At 44.6% G+C, this 23,108-nt stretch overlaps 1 protein-coding gene across 7 annotated transcripts in view; it reads right to left on the bottom strand.

Moving 5' to 3' along the window:
- Positions 1-23,108, bottom strand: part of LOC133131639 (myocyte-specific enhancer factor 2A-like) — a 117,558-nt gene that overhangs the window by 39,029 nt on the left and 55,421 nt on the right. For all 7 annotated transcript variants that reach the window (XM_061247019.1, XM_061247018.1, XM_061247021.1 and 4 more), the window contains exon 4: positions 16,721-16,924. In XM_061247019.1, the coding sequence (XP_061103003.1) occupies positions 16,721-16,924 (204 nt within the window). The remainder of the gene's footprint in view (positions 1-16,720; positions 16,925-23,108) is intronic.

Raw genomic sequence — 23,108 nt, 5'->3', positions numbered from 1 at the left:
TCGAGGAGGCAGATTTCAGAGCCCCTTCACCAGGAACGCTTGTACACAGAGCACAGCACACTGCTTCAGCTATACACCGCATGCTTGTTTTCTCAAATGCTTTTATCTACAAACAGCCCAAGACAAAATGTTTTAGTTATTTTCATTTGACCAATGAAATCCATTGTGCAAATTTACGGCAAGTTTCCACAAAAATGTACATTACAAGCATTTACCAGATGTTCCTATACAGGTCAAGCTAGGTTTTGAAAGTTCAGACCAGTCCCTTGACATGGTTTGACCAGCTCAAGCTGTTTAGAAACAGCTACCAGCTCTAGCTGGTTGACAAGCTCATACCCAGCTAGACATGCTTATAACCAGCTGGCATAGTTGGATTTTACAGCAGGGTACACAGTTTTACTTAGCATCCATTCATACAACGGTATATACACTATTGCGATGCTGGTTAGGTACCTTGCGGAAGGTTCAATGCCAGTGTCCTGCCTTCATGTTGAACCTGAAACCTTTTGGTCACAGGCCAGTTCCTTAACCGCTGTACAACACCACAGACCTGGATCAAATACCTTATTGTTTTCGAGTCAAATACTTTCCTGTGCTTGCCTGATCTTTTCTGGTGCAACTGAACCAACCAAGAGGAAGGTGGGGGGTTTGCACTTCTTTAGAGTATTTCATAGGTCCCAATACACTAGACAAGCCTAGTAAAGTGTAGAAAAGTATTTGAATCCAAAAGAATCACATATCTGACCCAGGTCTGCTACAGAACACTGCCACCAAAAAATAAGTGAGAATTTTCTACAGAAACATAATCAAACATACATGTAAATATCAACTTAGACATGAATTCAGACAAGCTTGCTTCCTTAGTTTTCTCCATAATTTGACTTAATCCTTCGGCCTAGTGTTTGAGATCTGTAGATACAAGTATAACTGTAACCGTGGAAACCAAGTTTAAAATAACATACAGCAAGAGTCGTTGCGTAAGCCACAAAAAAGTAACGGTTTCCTATAGAGCGCTCGGGCGAAAGCAATTTGAGCGCCTGGCGGAAGGCTCGCCGTTTCTCCCCGGTGACAGACTCTCCGTTGTTATTTATTTATGTACTGTACAGTGTGCTCGCGAAAAGGGAGCGGACAGGGACCTCCGGCAAAAAGAAGGTACGCTTCTACGGAAAAGAAAACGGGTACTGATTTTATCAACCAGTTTACTGCCGTGCTGTTTAAATGGAGAGTCAGCATGAGTTAGGAAGTCCGCCATGACACATTCGAGTAGCAGCCAGCTAAGGTTCGGTCCGATGAAGAAAAACATAGCCGATGGTCCTACACTCTCAGAACAATGGTTCCAAAATGAACCGTGTCATTCCATAGTTAGAGGAGTCAGGCAAATGGTTCTTTGTCTGGGAGCTTTCACACTTCACACCTATGATTGAGTGTTCTAAAATAACTCAAATGGGTTCTTCTATGGAGACTAGCTGAAGAATCATTTTTTATGCATGGCCATAGGTACAGTATGTGACAATCTGGCCAGTGACTGAGAATCGACGAGCTGGACACAAGGGGATTTGGATTGCACCAGCATTTTATTATACTCACAAGGACCGGGAAGGAGAGAGAGAGCGAGAGCACATTGCTTCTAAACAAAACAACAAGTCTGCTCTAAAAATAGCAAACTAAAATAATAAATGCAAACAAAACCGAAACCTTAACTTTTCAGCTTTGCTTGCACAGTGCTCTGCTCTCCTGCGGTCTCCCGGTCTCAGACACCTACTGCGGGAAAGAGCACATATTTAACAGCCTGGACTAATTTGAAACGTAGTCCAGGTGTGTGTCAGCTTAACGAGTAGGCGTGGTCCTCGGATTGCCCCGCTTCCTTCCCGCAAACCGCTTCCCACAGACAGGTAATTATCTGTGGTGTATTAATGGTCTGAGTTGATGTAGAGCAATGATACAGAGCGTATACATCTTACCCAAACACAGATATCCATTTCAAGGTAGGTTTTTAAAAAGCTGGTAACTGGTTGACTAGCTTCCACCTTAAGATAGTTTGACCAGCCCAAGCTATGTTTTGAGACAGCTGGTAGCAACCAGCACTAGCTGGTGGATCAGCTCATACCCAGCTAGACCAGCTTGAAAACTGAGCTGGTCAAGCTGGCATAGCTGGATTTTACAGCAGGGAACTGAGATATTTTCATGGTGCTCTATTTATAAATTAATCTGCAATTAATCATCAAAGGAAATACAAAATGTGACATGGCAGAAACCTTTGGGAATATCTAAAATATCCTTCAACTGCCCTGGCCAATCAAAAACTTACACTAGAACTGAAATCATTTTCACCCCCCCCCCCCCCCCAGAAAAAAAAACGACCCGTTTAAACCAGACTCCCTCACCCCTTTCTCTCCCCCCAGTGTCGTGAATCGTCTGCTGTGTTTGCCGGCACATTTAACAAGGTGGCGTGCTAATCCTCGTGACATCGGCATTGTGGCCCATCCGTTCCGTCTAACGGGTTTATCAAAGGCTTCCTTTGAGCAGGAAAAGACCAGAGCATGGGCAGGCAGACGGATGCAATGCTTTCATCTGGCCCGATTCCTCTAGTCAGCGCTTAACGTTAGGGCAGCTTCAGTTAGCTTTCACAAAATGTGTATCGTTTGAAGAGAATAAAGGTTATCTGTTCACACAGAGTGCCTCTGGTTGTCACATGCAATCTCAAAAAAATGTTTCAGCCTGGGCTACCTGGGGCAGCAATGCCTTATGACCGACTGCAAAAATAATAAGCCAATGTGTATACAGTATGCCAGCAACCTCTCTGCAAATTGCCAATTGTGATTTAATTGATATTTTGACACAATCATATGAATGCGATGTGTAGCCCTGCGCTCTGACCTTACTGAGCCAAGTGAACAAAGTCAGTCGTTCGAAAGAGTCGTTCTTTTGACCGAACGAATCGAAAGCGAACGACTCGCGTAAAAAAAAGAATCGCATTGCACGCCACTATTGAACATTAGCTGTCAGAGACACTGAAACAGTAACCACCTCCCTCCTCCCCAAAACGCTCTCGCTGGCCTCTAAAATATTCATAAGGACAATTAACAGTTCCGATAAGGCTGGGCGGTGGGCAGGACATGCCAGGCAGGACGTTCCTGAGGCAACATCCTATACCCCCCAAATGGGCCAGACCTCATCAATCTGCGGTGAAGCAATGGCAGGGAGATCTAGGGTGTACGAGCTCCCCCCCCCCCGCCCCCCCGGCCCAGCGCACTCTTAGCGGGGGGTTTGGCAGCACGCCAGACGGCCACCTTCCTCCTCTGGAGAGCAGGGAGGGGTGAGAGCCAGAGGAGTTAAACAGGCAAATCTTTTATTTTACACACACTTTTTACTTTTATTTACCCCCTCCTTTCACATTGCCTTCATCTGAATGCTAAAGAGCCGTGTCTGGTTTGGTAATGGTCACCAGGTCATGTTGTTATGTCAGATACCTTCACCTGTATTCTAAAATAATTATAATAATCATAATCATTTGTTATTTATAGCTTTTCAGACTAAGCAGGGGACAATTCCCCCCTGTAGCAATGCGGGATTACAGGCCTTCCTCAAGGGCTCAACAGCATGGTGGCTACACCGGGGCTTGAACCACCAAACCTCCGGGTCCACAGGTATTGCCACCAATACTACAGGCTGCCATATCTGTGTTCGCTAATGTTGTGATAAACTCTGAATTCTAAAGTGCTGAAAAAAGAATAATAACGTAAACCAGGCCAACGAAACGATGAGCCCTCACAGAATTCCGTACGGAGTGGGACTCATACGGACACACACACAGCAGGCAGGGGCCGGGAGGGCTAGGAATCGCATCCCGTACGGAGAGAGGGTTTAATTCTCTGCGTTATTGAATTACGCTCAGCCTTGCTTCCCAGCACTGGAGCCAGTTTCTCATTCTCCCTTTAAAACACGATCGATAACCGGGGAGGAACCTTCCATTACCCCGGGAGCTCTGCCCGTGGGTTTCACCACGGGGAAAGAGCAGATTGGGGATCGGAGAGGGGAGCTTACGCTGGTTAATTTAATAAATACTGCAATGTATAGATTGTGCTCATCTCTCCAGCTTCCAGAATTTTCAGTGTTAGCTCACACTGTTAGCAGACTTTTTATGAACCCAAAACTGGCTATAACAATAATAACGGTTTGTTAAGAATAAAATGTAGGCTACATCTATCAGTATTTTCATATTAATGGATTGTACAGATTTAGGGCCATCTTGAGATTAGTTCATTTTTGGTTTTTAATTTTGTTTCATTCCCAGTCCCATATCTTGTAATGAAAGAGGGGACACAAACTTTATAGACTCACTAGGTGCTCATTCCTTCTGTACCGTCCTCGTTCCAGCGCTGTTTTGCAGGACAGAATGGCCATTGGGACCTGAGTTTTCATTGTTGATCATTGTTTTGGATTCAAATACTTATCTGTGCTTGATTGATCTCTTGAGCCACACAAGTGGACCAGAAGGCGAGGTTTGCACTTCATAAAGTATTTCATAGGTTCCAATACACCAAACTCAAGCTCAGTGAAGCGTAGAAAAGTATTGGAATCACAAATGATGTATTTTGCTGATGAATATATGTAACATGCATCAAATTGAAAATGTTTGGCAACGGTTGGGAGATATATAAAGTTAAGAATAAAGAGCCAACCATCTGGTATGGAGAACAGTACCCTGAGGAAGAGATATATCAGCAGTTACAGGCATAGGGAGGCCAATCCAGTACATGAGCTCCCTGTTTGACAGACAGGTCAGTCCTCCTATACCGGTAGGCCCTGTCGTGCAGCCATGGCAACCAAAGCAACGCTCAAACAGGCCGCGAGGCCGTGGTAATAGGAGAAGTTTCACGGCGGAGAAAACTTCTGTAGTCCAAATCCACCCTGACACCCACCTGCCCCGGAGCCTGACAGTAAGCTGAAGATGTCTCATTACACAAATGTGAGAGGATATGAAACAAACAGTACAGTGTATGCTGAGCTGTTCGATATCTCACCTCCAACACAAGACCCCACGCCAAGATGCACATGCACACAGACAGGAATACATTACATTACATTACATTATTGGCATTTGGCAGACGCTCTTATCCAGAGCGACGTACAACAAAGTGCATACCCATAACTAGGGGTAAGTGCGCTGAAAGACCCTATAGGGAAGTACAATTTCAATTGCTACCCGTACAACAAAGATAAGGACAAGGGCCTATTTTTATTTTATTTTTATTATTTATTTTTTTAAACAATAAATAAACAAACAAACAACAAAGCAAAACTTAACTATCCAAATACTGCTTACCTAGCCAACTAAAAATACCGAAACACTACGCAAATCACAAAGAGAACAATTAAGGTTCACAGGGAGGTAGGGAGGGATGGGGAGAGGTGCTGCTTGAAGAGGTGCGTCTTCAGTTTGCGCTTGAAGGTGGGGAGAGATTCTACAGTTCTGACCTCAATGGGGAGTTTGTTCCACCACCGTGGAGCCAGAACAGACAGAATACAAAATAGACCCCCTCACACACATACGTACAGACAAGAAATCTTTTTTGCTCGCTGCTATTCTGTCAACAGTGGAAATAAAACAGACACAGAAGTTGAAGAGGGGGAAAATGTATTTGGAGGGAAAATACAAGGCCAAATAATACACAAACCCACCCACTCACCCACCCCAAACAACAAACATGCATTCATAAAGCATCCGTTCATTAGCTTCTAACAAGCACTTGTTATTTGCACAAAACAGCCTGCTCTGGATACAGGCACTTGAGTTAAAAGCCCTGTTCACTGAAGAATGGTAAGGACGACATAAGCCCTCATGTTTTGGTCTCCTATTTTTTAATTTCATCTTTTCAATGAAGACATGGGGATTTTATATAGAAAATCTCTAAAAGTTTAGAGGGCGGAAAAAAAACGGCTGACATCAAAGGAGCACATTGTGAAACGACGACAACAACAACAACAACAGGACCCTCCTGCCGGTAGCCAGGTAACCAGCAGAGCAGTTCAGGCCTGCGTCACGAGCGCACAAGGCAGGTTTCCAGGGCTTATTTCTGAATAACGCCATGTTTCCATGGTGCTTTTTCAGTTCCATAAGTATTGCGTACGTGGAGCTGCGAAGTGGGAAAACACGGAATCATCCATGCAGTCCTTTGAGCATGTCCAGGCCAAAATCCATGGAAAACCAAGGGTGACTCAAATCTGATGGCCACTGTACCATTTCCTGCTGTAAAATCCAGCTATGCCAGTTTAACCATCTTAAAAAATGACTAGTCATGACTATTCTCCCTGTGTCCCTTTACCTCTGCAGGACACAGCTGATCATGACTATTCGCAGTGCAACACAGCTTGGTATGAGTACTCTCCCTCTCTTCCTGTACCTCTACATCATAAGTACTGTACTCTCCCTGTACCTCTACATCATAAGTACTGTACTCTCCCTCTCTCCCTGTACCTCTACATCATAAGTACTGTACTCTCCCTCTCTCCCTGTACCTCTACATCATAAGTACTGTACTCTCCCTGTACCTCTACATCATAAGTACTCTCCCTCTCTCCCTGTATCTCTACATCATAAGTACTGTACTCTCCCTCTCTCCGTGTACCTCTACATCATAAGTACTGTACTCTCCCTGTACCTCTACATCATAAGTACTCTCCCTCTCTCCCTGTATCTCTACATCATAAGTACTGTACTCTCCCAGTACCTCTACATCATAAGTACTGTACGCTCCCTCTCTCCCTGTACCTCTACATTATAAGTACTCTTGGTGGATTACAGTACCTACTGTACATGAGACACAGCTGAGTGCATCACCACCTTCGTGTCAGCAGGCCGTCTCCGCGTGCCGCCTTGCGAGCGGAATAAATGAGCACTAATGTCCTCATTCAGGACATTGAATGGTGTGTTTCCCCACCCCTTTTCCCCACTGAGGGGGTGTGCGTCGCTGAAAACACGGCAGCAGCCCAACAGGTAAGATTCTGCCCAGGAGCTGAGCTATTATCTCTCTCTCTCTCTCTCTCTCTCTCTCTCTCTCTCTCTCTCTCTCTCTCTCTCTCTCTCTCTCTCTCTCTCTCTCTCTCTCTCTCTCTCTCTCTCTCTCTCTCTCTCTCTCTCTCTCTCTCTCTCTCTCTCTCTCTCTCTCTCTCTCTCTCTCTCTCTCTCTCTCTCTCTCTCTCTCTCTCTCTCTCTCTAAAGATAGCACTGTTATTTCTACATTTCAATGTATACACTTGTGATTCCTCATTTATTTTTAACCAGGGTGGGTTTCCTCCCGGTTTCCTCTGAATAGATGGGTTATTTCGGAGGCTAAGTGCAAGTCTCAACCTGTCTCAACAGTCTCAAAACACACAGGTCTATCCTGTTCATTGCCTATTCATCAATAAATATTTCCAATTACTCTTAACCTTTAGTAAAACCGTTACTTGAACACAGGTCACAGGTTTTCTTCATTTTAACTTGCCATAGTGTTTTACTTCAATAAGACCTGGTGTGCTGCCCATAGGCTGGTCATTTTTGAAACAAAATGTATTATTATTTTTTCCAGGGAAACAAAACCCGAGAACAGTGCTCAGTTGGTCCTTCAAAGCAGCATCGCCCCCAAATAAATAAACAAATACTTAAATAAGTAAGTAAATGAATCAGCTTAAAGCTTAGATGCATGATAAACAGACTTGCGAGATAAAAACAATTAATCCATTCATATAAGGATAAAGAGCAGATCAGCCATACAGTGTTCCAATAATACAAGGCTCGGAGCCCCGAACATGGCACAGATGACCTGGCAGCGGGGGTTCATCTGTGCCTGGCATGGGCGAAATCTGGGTACAGAAAACCCTCCCTTTCCAAACCCATCACTTCTGAGTCTCTGCACATTACCAGACTCCGCCGGCCTGGCTGCCCTCATCGTTTTGATCTATTAAGAGAAAATTGACACTTCTATTCTAATCATACTCAATTAAACAGGAGACAGATGTCTCGGCTGTTGCGTGGATACAGACGAGCTAATGTGGCTCACACAAACTGGCTGGTATAGCAGTGTTCTGTACAGTGCACTCTTCTGAAAGCCCACTCAAATATCAGTTAGTGGGGGAAAATGTAGACACGTAATTCTCTTGCATAAAACAAACTCCTTACACATTTTTGTACAATAGAAACGTTGTAATTCTAAAAGTGATGAAGGTACTATATTACACAGTTGGTCTTGTTGAAGGTGATGAAATATAACATAATCTGTGACAAAATATAACAAGTCGCTGCTACAGGACAGGGACTAAATAAATGTTAGTCGTCTTTAAGGAATAACATTTTCTGTTTAAGTATTAATCTCAAATTGGCAATACTGCTTAATTTGGAAGAAGATTAAAGTCAAAGAATATTTAAGTAAACACAACTGACATCTGACTGTGTTAAAAAGCCCAATATTCCCTGAACTGAATTTGAATTTGAGTGAAAGAAATCTCTCAATATAGTTCACCCATTCAATTTTGAAAATACAGATTAATATTGAGAAAAAACATTCCCAAGACAAGCAAAAAACACAAATTATATTAAACACAAACACAAATTGTATTAAAGACGAATTAGGCTTTCCAGCCTCCACAGGCCCTCTTCATATTAATCTTTGAGAGTTGGTTAGTCATCTGAAATGAAAAGCCTGGCACCTTCGCTGGAACCAGAGGGACAGCGTGCGCGGAACGTCAGAATGTGGGAATGCCAGAACAGACTGCTCCCTGCTCCACACCAGTGGAACTTTGGAGAGGGTTTTGGCAGGAGCTGGGCTACTCTAAACCCTTCCCTAATCCAGTCCAGTCACCTCTCCAGTTACTCTCAGCACTGGACGGCCAAAATCCTTCCTTTTTCTCAAGAGGCCAAAACCACAAATGAGTTTTGTGATGAATAATGGGTTTATGAACAGGGTGAACGATGTAAAATGTTTTGTGAGCATACAGTATAGTTCAATACATACAATCCAGCAAAAAACAAAAAAACAAAAACAAAACCAAAGGTATCAGATAACAAATATCAGCCATGCTGCCATACTTTTGGGCAAGAAAATATTTCAAGGTCTCATTAAATTTGGATATCTGACCATTGGCTAGGGAAATGACAAAAGGCATGGCTCCATTTGAGTTGGCAAGCATACATAAAAACCACACACACACACACACACTAATCTAGGGTTGTCGGGATAAAAATTCAATACGAGCGAGAATGTTGACGGCTTTATTCAAAAGAAATTGTTGGGTTGTTTTGTTGGGCCATTCTGTTTTGACACTGACAGCTGTAAGTGGTGGGTGACCTGTGCTGGTGGTATGAAAGCGTTTCAGAGTGACAGGTTGCCTGTTTGCCAGTTGGCCTCCATGTTACACTCTCCTCATTATCTCGGTATGTTCTAATCAGAGATACAGAGCACTCCAGCCTGGATCTGTGTCAGAAACTATCCAGGCACACTCTTTCTGGTCTACAGCCAGCTGGGGAACCTTTTCATGTTCTCCCTCCATCTCTTTCTCTCTCCCTTGTTCAGCTCCCAGGTAGAGCTGGTTAGTGCTGCAACTTCGCTTCAACGTAATTTGCCACTTGAGAAGGTATCATCAAATGGGCTTGTTTAACTTCAGTTAGGCCTGTGTTAAACTTCTCTTTACACTTTTGTTTACTGATGCATTGCTCGACACATACATGCACACATACACATGCACACACACAAAGTATTTTTATCATGCCATTTCTATTGAATTCCACCATCACGCAGCTATTTATGTTTGAGTAATAGCTAATATATAATATACAAAACATATATCTCCATGTCATGCATTAATCCAGTGGTATGTGTAATCTTTCGTGCAAGTGCAAGTGAAAAAATATAGCCAAAGAGGAAAATTCTGAAACATAATTTAGACTTTTGTATTTTTTCGCAGTCATTATCTACAGCAGGGCTTGTTCCGGCCAATTCTTCAGTCATTTTAGATCTGAACATATCAGCTGGCTACCTGCCCTGAGACATTAAAGCTTTTTTGCAACATTACATTTTTAACAAGACAAGGGAAAGCTTTCTGCCAGGGAAAATGGCTCCTCCCGGGAAGGCAGCTCAGGCTTCAGAAAGGCCCCTCTCCTTGCTGCTTCTCTCAGGTTATTCTGAGGAGAATAATTGATCAATCACACACTAATTGAACAGTCTGGACAGCTTGGTGGTGGCAGCAGATGTGTCTAATTTGCATTCATTAAAGACAGACGCTGGTCTGATTCCATGTTCTGATTCTGGCTTGCAGAAATGTACTGGAGGCTTTTTTTTCTCGAGGTTGTACAATGTTGACCATTCGGGATGTCCTTTTATGGACATACCTGAGCACTGATTTTGTTAATAATTCTCTTTGAACCTTCTTTATGTGAAAACAAAATAAATGGTTCAAAATTACAATAATATATCTATTATTATTACATTATTAATAATATAACTGTACATTTTTGACAAACAAAAATAAATCTTATTTTTCACTGATTTTATCAAATGTAAACTACACTCGGTTTTCTGCTGCTGCAGCCTATCCACTTAGAGGTTTGCCACACTGTGTGTTCAGAGATGCTCTTCTGCATGCTACTGTTGTAATGTGTGCTTATTTGCCTTACTGTCACTATGGCAACCCTGAGTTACAGGTCATTGTGATCACCAATATGGTTCCGAATTTGCTACTACATTTTGGAGATAGGCGGCACTATGATCCAGACCTAAACTGACCTTCCACACAGTTTCTTCTCCTTTCTACCCTCTTTCTGATATGAGTCTAAAAGGGCTATACAAATAACATTTAACTGAATTGAATTAAATTAATCGAGAAGCATATGTACGCATCTGACACATAAAATGCATCTTTAAAAATGAACCAATGAAAGCCTCTTGACCTGGGTATTTTCTACGCCCCTGTATCACAGCCGAGCCTCTGAATGGGGAAGGCACTGACAGAAGTGTTCACTGATCTGCAGTTCCACAGAATGAGGCTGCAGGCATTTTCATCTCAGCAGCGTACCTGCCACCCAAACTAGATAGCAAGCACTCCTCCCCTACTGCTTCCATCCCACCCTCCATCATTCTGTCTGCCTCACTCCTTCCCTCCCTATCCATCCCAAATTAAAGGCATATTTTTCTTATTTGACTTATTTTTCATTTTCAAGCTTTTCATATCATCCAGGAGCTTTTGATTTGTGTTCCATACTGATTCAAGTAAAACAACTGCAATATCGGTGCCAGTATGCACATTGTATGAGCTGTTTGTAAAACGGTTTTCCCATGTGACAGGATGTAAGTTTTTACGTAATTATCAGATGACGTTGCTAAATGTGAGCGCAGAGAGCTGACCATTTGGCTCTGGGGCGCTCTGGGGCGCTCTGGGGGCAGGGATAGGGACTATTCTGACGCAGGGTTGGGCGTTATAGATACGCTGATGCATGTGGGCATTTATACAGTTGGTTTCAGTCGAGGGCACCAGACCCCCCATTCGACCACCAGCCAAAACCAAGACAAAGTCCGCGGTCCTGCTCTGCTTATCATAACCGTGCCTGAGGCAGGAGGCGTCCATCTGTGAAGAACACAGCCACTCTCCCCCCACCCCCACGGTCAGGCCTTCATCCACAGATGGCACCGCGGAGCGGGAAGGCAGCCTTTCAGTGGGCTTCTAGCGGGGAGCCGGAGCCGGGGCTGCCTGCTGCTCCGCTCTGAGCGTCTGCATGTCCGTGAGGGTCCGAGGTCTGTGGGGGTGGGCCTCGCGTATTGTTTCGCAGAGATGCGGAATAGACACAATCCGTTTTGATTCTATTTTTTTACTCGGGTGAGTGTATCCGCGCGGGGCTCGTTCTCACAGGAGAGAGTCCGATTTATTTCACCCCCTCCGTTCGTTCGCTCCCTCGCTCCCTCGGTCACCGGGCGCGCCGGCGTTGGCTCAGACTGCAGGAGAACGAGGCCGTAGGGCTCCATCAATCACGCTAACAACGAGACAGGCACACAACATTTCACTGAGAAACATTTCACTGTGGCATTATACACCATGCGGACAGTATATGCACAGAACCACACACATACTGTATATACACTCTCTATCAGACACCTACCATACACATAAACACAAACATACAACTTCTCGCTCCATTTCTCTCATACACGGATACACAAACAGTACCAACGTTATTATCGTAAGTAATACAACAAAGTAGTAAAAAACTAGCCTATGGAAACATTTAGAAAATCTAAAGAATAAGAAAATTGCCTGTCCAAAAAAGCACCAACATAATTTCATTTTTGTTTTAGTTATATATACATAGAATAATGTATAAAAGGTGATTCCTTGTGCATTAACATCATCATTAACTTTTACATTTCGACCAAACAGCAGTGAAATGTAGTTATCTGTTGTGGTGGAGCCCGCAAATAGGAAAGAGCTGAGCCAGAAATGACTCATGAATGCATTATCAACAGTGCACTGTACCTGTTCAGTTTCCCTGTTTATAAATGTCAGTGAAACTTTCTCGGTCGATTCATGGAAACATTACTTGATTGTTAGAAGCTTTTACACCGGCCTTCTGTGGCTGAAAAGTTCTGTCTTAATAATGCCTCTGTATTAAAATGATGTTGCTGTTCATGTTATTATGTGAAATGTGCTGGCAATAAAAAAAAATTGTTAATTTGAGCAAATTAAAATAAATGTTAAACCAAATTTCAGAGCCTAATGCATCCATTTGGTGATGGGTCTGCTCTTTTGCCATTAAGGGAAAGGTGTGTTCAATTCTTCATGCACTTTAACGAAAACTACATAACATTAAAAACAAATAACTATCATTATACAGTGCTCAATCATTACAATGCTATTATCAAAACATTGCAGGTAGTGCTTACAACCCAGACAGGGAAGTTAATTCAATAATAAAATTATTAAAAGTATTTGGACCATAACACAATTTTAAAGGGCTGTAATTCCTACACAATTCATTCTATACGGATGTAAATACCCTCAAATTAATTTAAATTTGAACTTATACATAGATACCGAGGGTGCCGTGTAAGAATTACAGCCCTCTAAAATGGCGTCCTTGTCCGAATACTTATGGACCTCACTGTATCTAGCTTTAGGGTCACTCTCTAATTGTGGTTGTGGTAAACCAGTCAGAGAATCTCTTCGGCTTCGGTACAGACTGTAGACCAGTCGGAGGGGTCTTTACAATACAGCCCATTTGGAGTGACTCTGTTTGAGAAGCGACTCTGTTCGTAATGGCGCCGTGCGATGGCGAATCAGCGCTCTCATCCGCAGGTAATCTCTTTCCGCATCACGAGGCTACAGGAGAATCCATTCGTCGCGTCGTCTCATAGAGAGCGTGTTCTTTACAGACGTGGAGAAGCCTCGCTCAAACGGCGGGACTACATTCGAACAGGAAGCTCGGACGTGCCAAACAGATGCAGCTCCCCTGAGCCGTGCTCCCCACTGCTCCCGACTAATTAAACCTGTGTTGTGTTTCATTTGAATACCTTTTCTGTGCTCGATTGATCTTGCTTGGAGCAATTGAGCCAACCAAAAGAGGACCAGAAGATGGGGCTTGGGACTTTTTGAAAATATACCATTGGTTCCAATACACCAGACAAGCTCAGTAAAGCGTAGGAAAGTATTTCAATTCAAAACAGTTACATATTTGACCCAGGTCTGCAACTAGCAAGTGATTCTATAGATCCTTCCTCCTAATTACTGTGCTGATGATGAGGAGGACGGGCATTAGCATCATCTCAAGTATTATTGCTATTAGCGACACTGAGAGTGGCACTAGTTTGATTATCGCAGTCTTCATCTTAAATGGTAATGATGATTACCGGCCAGTGGTATGGCTATATGCTGGTATCTGTAGCAGAGTTAGGGCTGTATTAATTCTGCTCTGCTTCCTGACTTGTTAAGTGGAGCCGGTCCCAGAGGCCTGGGGGGTTCTGTGGGACCTGACGCTTCAGACCGTGCAATCCACCCCCTCCCAGGGAGGAAACTCTACCGAGGCGCCATTTTGTTTCACTCCTGCAAGCACACAAACCCCCTAAGAAATGCACATCCTCTAAGAAATGTGCAGTGGGGGACCCTGCCCCTACCCGCCCACCAAAACCCAGACAGCTCTCACCAAGCAAAATCTTCCCTGTGTGAGCGAACTGTTGAGGCCGTCCTCTCTATGCTCAGTCAAGGGAGGGGAAGCACAACTAACAGCCTGCTGTAAAAGATGAGACTGGGGCTCTGGGACGAGCCGGAATGGCCTCCCGGTTCTCTCCTGAAAACAAGTGCAGCCTTCGCTTTCATGCAAAGTCGAGTAAGATGTTGAGGATGGGGATATCCATTTTTAATGCAGATGAGAGAGAGCGAGAAAGAGAGAGAGAGAGAGAGAGAGAGAGAGAGAAGAGACGGGGGTGAGGAATAAAGGAGAGCACAAATGGAGGGAGAGAGAAGAGAGCGAAAGTGGGGAGAGTGTCTGAGGGAAGGAGAGCGATAACAAAGTGCGAGGAAAGAAAAACAGAAGCATCGAGGGAGTGTGAAAGAGGGAGAGGGAAAGGCAGCTAAGACGGCAAAAGAAAAAGGTGAAGAAAAGGGGAAAATGAAGAGAAAGGCAGGGAAAGAGAGGGAGGAATGAGAGAAAGAAAGAGTGAGAGAGAGGGGGAGACAGAGAGATAGGAGGGGAAAGAGAGTGAGAGAGAGAGAGGGGGAGAGTGATAGAGAGGGAGATAGAGAGAGAAAGAAGGCCCCTGATGGAAGAGGCCAGGGGCCCGTGGGCTGTTGTTAGCGGTTTAGCGGCTCCGTCGAGCAGGTAATGTGGCAGCAGGGTACAGTCAGCATGAATTAAAGATACATCACAGCTTCCCCCCGGACAGCTGGAGTCTCTTCACTGCCGTTACGCTCTTTATTCATTTCATCCTCTCAGAGAAAACACAAACTTCTACTGAGCGCATGGGTCCCCAGGATTCTCACACAGAGCTATTCCAACACACAGAAACGTATCATAACAAAGCGCAACTCAGTCGCCAACGACAACACGTTTACTTTACAAAACCTAGTGCTGCTGAGGACCTGGGAAGAAAAGCAAGAGACAGCTGCCTGAAAGAAAAAACACCCGAGTCAAACTCAAACACAGAGCCCGTCTCTGTCTACTTACTGGCTTTCGGTAGAGAAATAAACCCCGTTCATTGTCGCTGTTATTATCTCCAGACTTGGCACCGACGTGTTTGCTTTTCATTAAGTCAGAAGCGAAGTGCCACTCGCTTGGAGAAAAGGGGCGAGCGGCCGGTTCTGAACAGGCTCGAATGCGTCAGCGAGGAGTGCTTGGATCCCAGCCGTTCCAACCTCCCGCCGCCTGCCTTTCAGCGATGGTGTCGGCCCGGGTGGTAAAAGATGCGCATTCAAGGGACGGTGTCCTCTGACGCAAGCCTCTGGTTAAGTCCAATACACAGACATACCCCTGCCATAGACATACACTCTCAGGCCTGGCGCTTACCAATGAAACTTTAGCCGCTTTGCTGCAAGGCTAATTGGTAAAAGAGACTGCCTCATTTTTTTTACTGGAGACACAGTAATGTGCAAAATTTTTATGTGAAAAATAATGAAATGAACAGTTTTCTAAATGTAGTTATGTTTACTATAAAGAGCAGTGAATAGTTAAAAACTAGATCAAATCAATATAACACCCTTCGGCTTTAAAATTGAATCAATTCTCTTACGTACACTGCCCTGTTTGTTTTCCTAAACATATTAGCCAACTTGCCACAGTTCTTCAGCAGACCATGTCTGTCTTGCTTGCTTCTGGCTCTACAGGTAATCTAAGACAAGTTTGATCAGGTTCTTATCGGAAATGTGGTCTAATAGTACGTGTTCTTAGCTACTGACACTCTAAAGAAGAAAACAAAACAAAAAACATCTAAGATGAAAAAAGTATTTGAAAGAAATTTACAGTACTGTATATATAATAATATTATATAAGTATTATTAATTATAATTACAATAATCACATAATATAATTAATTATAATTAAAGATAATTGTGCTAAAGAGCAATTATTTCAATTGTCATCTGTAAAATCTTGTCCACCAGAATTTTTTTAAATGATCATTTTTGACAGCAATCACAAAGTCAACGTTCGGGCTGACAGGGAAAAAAAATACAGTATGATCTGTGAATTTAAGATGGAGGTCTAAAGCCACCAGAGTCTGCACGTGAGGTGCATCATGTTCATACGGGTTGTTTTTAGGTTCCAGGGACAACAACCAAGCACTGACTTGAGAGGCAATAGATATTCATTTCCTTCAGTTGCTGGACCAACCCAGCTAAAACTTATCTACAGCTGCAGACGCGACTGGGTGGTATCTGAGTACTGGCAACAGAGAACAAGCCAACAAGAGAACAACTCCCAACTAGACTAACAGGCCTATTTCCATGCAATTTCCATGGAGAGAAATCAACCGGTGATCTATTTGTTCTGGTGTGTGAACAACTTTATCGCGTTTCTACGGGATCATTAAATCCCTGTACATTACAAGAGCAATTGTTAGGCCCACATTTAGTACACATCACTGGCTTGAAACAAGCAGTGACTCAAAAGAAAAATCTCAACGGTGATTCGTTGCTCTGGAGAGGAATACCAGAAAAGCAGGGCTCTGAACCGCGTCAGTTCCTCCGTGAATTTCAGGCCTCTTACCTCCACGATGTCCGAGTTGGTTCTGCTCTCGTGGGGCTCGTTGTACTCTGTGTATTTGAGCAGGACCTTGTCCATGTCTGTGCTGGCGTACTGAAACAGTTTGTTTGAGCTGTTGAAGATGATCAGCGCTATTTCGCAGTCGCAGAGCACGCTCAACTCATACGCTTTCTTCATTAGGCCAAACTTCCTCTTCGTGAAGGTAACCTGAACAGACAAGGAGAAGAAACAAGGTGAGCATCCTGAGGAGGGGGATGTAATTACATTATATTACGATTATTTAGCTGATGCTTTTATCCAAAGCAAATTTACAGTTAATTAGACTAAGCAGGGGACAATCACCCTCGGAGCAATGTGGGGTTAAAGGCCTTGGGCCCAACAGCTGCAAAGATCTTATTGACTACACTGGGGCTTGAACCACCAACCTTCCGGGTCCCAGACATATAGCTCAGCCACAAGTCTACAGGCCACCACCATTAAAACACATGGTGCCCTACGGTCACATTCAGAGGTGAAAGATCCTGGTCCAGAAAGTAAACCCCAGTATTTTGATCCGATCACCTGGATTTGCAAATTGACAAAATTATTCAGCCAGGAGATCAAACTAATTAGTGAAATCAGTGAAAGCTGGTTGAGTTAGTGAGTGCAAGAAGAAACGAACGGCAGGACTTTTCTTCTCAGATGGCTTTCGTACTTTCAATGGGGGCAGAAATAGATCTCATCTCTGAAAATGGTTTTTTTAGGGCTATGCATATTTGTGGGGAGTACTCCAAAAACAGAGTAACCAAACTTGGAAACAGAAAAGGTACAGCTCTCCATCACTGCATTCCCCCTGCAATGCTCTTCCATCAACACCAGCCTTCAGAGCAACAGAAATGGGCAGAAACGACTACAGTAGCGTTAATGCATACTGTGGGTCTCTTCTCATATTGTCATACAGTGGTCCCAGATCTTATCCATGAGAACTGGTCTCCCTGCAGTTCTATCCTCGCGATAACGCCTGATTCAGTTCACGTCTATTTGATTTTTATTCGTATAGCAGTTTCCCACAAAGTCGTTTTATACAGGAAGCAGAAAGGGACATCGATTTCTGTAGCTACCCACAGTCAGCTACGTCCATTTTCAAACTGTAAAACAGTTTTGCCATCTCGCCCAGTGCTCTTACTTACTGTAAGTCCCAAAACAATGTTGATGTCCATGTAGGACAGATTCATACATAAAGGAAACACAGTATTATCACATCGCAAACCTATAAAATATACTGCATACTACTAAAATTTTAATTGTGAATGAGTATGGAACACAAATCAAAAGCTCCACTATGATAAGAAAAGCCCCAAAACAAATAATATGCATGTAGGCCTCCCCAACCCTGGGAATTTCCTATTCTGTTCCTGTCTTTAGCTTCCTGTGAGATATTATTATTATTAGTAATCAGACATTTCTGCATTACGTTGAGATCGCAGTGTTTAGCAGGTACACCCCTGTCATCCCCCCACCCACCCCCCTGTGAAATGATTGAGATGTTCCTATGTCTGAGTCCCCTCCCCCTGTTTTCTGACCGGCATCTGCTAAGTGCACACCTGCCAACCCCAGAAAGAGAGTCAGGAGAGAGAGCGAGTGAGAGTGAGAGTGAGAGAGAGAGAGAGAGAGAGAGAGAGAATGAAGGGAGAACGAAGAGAGATGAGTGCTAATGGATATAGGAAGACGAGAAAGGAAAGGAGGACAAGGAGAAAAGAAGAGAAAGGCTGAGAGGACAAGAGAGGGAGTAGCGGAGGGGTGAAGAGAAGAAGAGAGCACAGCTGGCAGAGGGGAGAGGAGAGGAAAGGAGGGGGTGGGCGCTGAGAGGCACCACAGACCATAAGACGGGTTGCGTGGGTTGCGTGTGTTTCCATTCGAGCTGAGAGATGACCCTGAAGCCTCCATAGCCTTGCAGGCCGGGCCGGCTTGCGGCTCACCTCCTGGTTTGACTGGAGTTTCACTATCAGTCATCTGTGGCTTCTTTTGAAACAAAATGTCCCCTTATTTACTGACAACAACCAATAAAAAAAACTGAATAAAACTATGCTGTGTACTAGAGTGTGTGGGGCATTAGACAGGACTATTCTGTAACACTCTGGGCTCTGGCTCTACCTCTATTAAGCCAGCAATTTGAATATATTTTACTCAATATAAGAAGATTTCCTTTATCACCACTCTGAAACATTATTGCACATAAACTTATACATACTCAATTATTCTGTTCACCGCTTCAGAGAGAGTACATTGGACAAATTCAGAACACTCTTTCACTCATTTAAAAGCAGCCAGACCTTTCACCTGTTACCTTCCCCATGGTAATAAATGAGCAGGTGTACTCCAACTCTTATATTTGTCCTCTGTTCTTCTTCCCCCCATTCTCCTGCCTTCTCATTTCCTGCGACGATCCGATACCCTTTGCGCACGAGAGGGCAACGGCTTGGAATCCAGAAAGCTCAAACACTGAGCGGGGACTAACGAGAGATATGCAAATATTCTTGTTACAGCAAGAATAGCCTCCAAGAGCAGCCATGGTACTTGCACTTGTTTCATGTTTTCGGCCCTACCTCCCGAGGTGTTTTTAACTGAAACGTTTTCGAAACCCCTGATAACCTGGATCTGACGGTTATGAGGAGATTCGAAGGTATGAAGAAGGTTTTCGAAATGGGCTTTAGTGCTAATGTGTACCAGGCCTAACAAAGAGCAGAAAATGTTATGCTATTTTATGTTGTGCAACTGTGTTCTACAGTTACATACACACATTTTTACATTCATTTAACTGCCAACCGGTCTTTTAATGGCTTTCTAATGGGTAAATGCTTGGAATCCAAAAATCGTTAAAATAGTGAGCGGGGACTAACGAGAGATATGCAAATACTCTTGTTACAGCACGGAATTGTGTCCAAGAGCAGCTGAAGTACTTGTTTCGTGGAGGTCGGGAGTTGGCGGGTGGTGGGGGGGGGGGGTTGACGGAGTAAGATGTGGACAGGTGACGTGGACTCCGTTGGAGGAGACCTTGCCTCGTCTCCAGCAGACGGGGTTTCGGGGGGGTGGACGGCGGACCCCGGCGGGCGGAGAAACACAGACGTGATGTATTTCTCCCGAGAGTGACAAGGGGCCGACCTGTCAGTCACGGACTTAATCAAACTCAGATAGGGCTCCCGAGGGGTGCCCCGGGGGGGGGGACGCGGCAACGCGACAGACCGGGCACCGGGGAAGTGACAGGAAGGTTAATAAGAACAGTGATTTGGGGGGGGAGGTGTGAAGAGGGGGAGGCCCAGCTGGCCGGCTCCGGCCCTGGCTCTGGTTCTGACAGGCTGAAAGACAGAGGGGCCGGGCGGACGTCTCTGGTTTCCTGTCCGACCGGATTAGCTCTGCAATTTCGGAGGAAGCGCAGGCGGAATCGAGACTCGCCCTAGTCCATACCCACGGGGCCCCGGGGGGCCTGGACGTACCCCGTTCTGTCCCACAGTGCTTTCAGTCACCAGCTAGCAATCACTTGTTCCCAGAGCTATTTTTACAGTGTCTTGGATGTCCCCAGAATGTTACTTTTTACAATAGGATGAATATCGCAGAAGCTGTTTTACAACGCCATGCAGTTCTGTTATTCCGGTTAAAACATTTGGATTTTATTCACATTTTCCCCCTTCAGTCAGGAAAGCTTGGAAAGTTCAACAAATTAGCCATTCCAAAACTCAGTGTTAGGAATATTCTTAAATTGGTCCTGACAAGGAGCTGGAATCAGTTATGACAATGCATGTGAACTGTTACACAACTGTTGCCTTCAGTTCCATCGTACCTGCCCATTCCTCAAATGCACCAAACAAGACATCTCTTCCACTACACATTTTAATCCATTTAAAATGCACTCCAGGGCCAGTATGCTTCCTAACCAGTATGTCCTAACCTTATCCATTATGAGCTAAACTACCAGACTGATCCTAGATCAGCACTCTGACACACTTAGGTCTAACAACACTCCCCAAACTCTGACTAAGGCCTCGTACACGGAAGTGGACTCTAGTCTAGTACGATCCTACATCCACGGTGTTTTCAACTGAAGCGTTTTCAAAACCCTTGATAGTGTAGATTTGACGGTTGTAAGGGGCCAAAGCAATATTCAAAATGGGTTTTAGTGCTAATGTGCAGAAGGCCGAAGAACAGAAAATGTTATATTTATAGTGTTCAACTAAGTTATAAAGACTGATTTCCATATTCATTTAGTATTTTAGTGCCTACCTGTCGTTTAATGGCTTTCTAATGGGTAGATGCTTGAGAAAAATCCTCTTTTTTTTACTATTCATAGATCCATTGTGTCATGCATGCCCTGTGTAATGTTTTCATTTCTGCTCCTTAATCAGCGTCATTAGCTAAAGCACGGCTCCGGAACATTCTCTCGGCTGAGCTGAATGGCTAAATCACCTTATTGTCACTTCTTTGAAACAGTTCACTTCAGTCCCTCCACAAAAACAAGACCTCCACTGTGACTCTTAACACTAATTCATTACGGGCACGCAAACAGCTGACACCAAAAAGGCCGCAATCCCACCCTCCCCTCGTCTCCTAACCCCACCTCCATCCCCAAACTTCACCCCAATCTCCTCCCCTCTCCCCTACCCTCCCCGCCCCTATTCAACCTACAGGCCAGTGGAGCATGGGCACTCCCCTAGAGCCCCGTTCCTCTCAAGACTTCTGCCCATCAGGGAGTTTCTTTACTCGCTACTGAAGGTTTATCTCCCCAGTAGGGAGTCATTTACCTCGTGTGCTGTTGGCGGGCTTAGGGCTGGTATTTCCTTCGGTTACTCTGTAAAGCGTCTTTGAGACAGCCTTCTGTGAAAAGCGCTACACAAATAAAATTGAATTGAATTGAAATCGTCCATCCCAACATCTCAGAGTAAAAGACTGCATGACCACACTGATCCAGGAAGAGGGAAGCTGGGATAGGAAAGGAGAAAGAGGAGGATGGGGAAGTGGGGGTGGGGAGATGAGGGGTGTTCCGTTGCTCCCCGGGGAAAAAGAAGGGGGTGTGTGTAGTGGCCCAAGCCATCGGGGGGAGGGGGGGAGGGGGGGAAGGTTGCCGTGGAGAAGGGGCCAAGCCGGGAGGCGCCGTGCCCGACGGGGAAAAATCATCAAACTTTTAATGACTTGGGCAATTACTCCTGGTGAGTGGCTTAACGACATGCGGGGGACATCATTAGACACCAGAGCCCTCTCATTACTCACCAGGAGAAAGAGCCGGAACCAGGGCAGCGTGTACCTGCAGCCTAGTACTACAGCCCCTTCTACAGCCAGCTTGCACACTCTCAAACTCACATCGGCCTTTCTGTATTTCCTTCTGTCTTTCTCTTTTCTTTATTTCTCTTTCTTTCTTTTACCACCCAAACTAAAGCGATAGCCATACAAACACAGCCCACAAACAGGAAGTGCCCCTCCTCGAAGGACCCCCCACCCACCCTGTACCTCAGCGATAATTACGACTAATTTACTCAGCAATCACTCTGAAAAACACAGTCCCAACACCGGCAAATTAACAACACTCTCCCTCCATAACTCCCTCCCTAGTGGCAGACAGGTGCTCGTCATCATTAATAAGGATAATTACAGGCTTTTTTGTTTTATTTTTTACCTGAAGGGGAGATAACTCTGTTGTCACTGTTGTTTTTACACAGGTTTGCGATTAGCGCGTCAGGCTGACTGACTCCCAAAGCCGCCTCTACCGCCTTCCATCCAAGCCTCTGACTCCTTCCCTGTTTTCACCTCCTGTTTCAAAGCCCATTTATTCAATAGCGCTTATCACTAATCCCCCACACAGCTCCTAGGCTACACACACACACACACACACACCTCCATACCCCTATACACACACAAACACACACCTCCATACCCCTACACACACACACACACACACACACCTCCATACCTACACACACACACACACCTCCATACCCCTAAACACACACACACACCTCCATACCCCTATACACACACAAACACACACCTCCATACCCCTACACACACACACACACACACACACACACCTCCATACCTACACACACACACACACCTCCATACCCCTACACACACACACACACACACACACACCTCCATACCCCTACACACACACACACCTCCATACCCCTACACACACGCGCACACACACACACACACACGCCTCCATACCCCTACACCTCAGTCTCGGCTTGCCATTTTGCATCCTTCAACGTACCTTAATATTGCATTGTCTAACCATCATGTATGTATCTTGTTTTCTCTTGTTTTACATGTAAATATCATGTATTTCATACGTGCAGAGCGAAGCAGCGGCCCAGGCATTCTCTCAGAATTATGAAACACCGTCCCTTTAAATATACAA

Source organism: Conger conger, chromosome 6 (assembly GCF_963514075.1).
Source record: "Conger conger chromosome 6, fConCon1.1, whole genome shotgun sequence".
Taxonomy (NCBI): Eukaryota; Metazoa; Chordata; class Actinopteri; order Anguilliformes; family Congridae; genus Conger; species Conger conger.
Note: the sequence above shows the minus strand (reverse complement) of the source record. Positions and strands in the feature narration are given on the sequence as shown.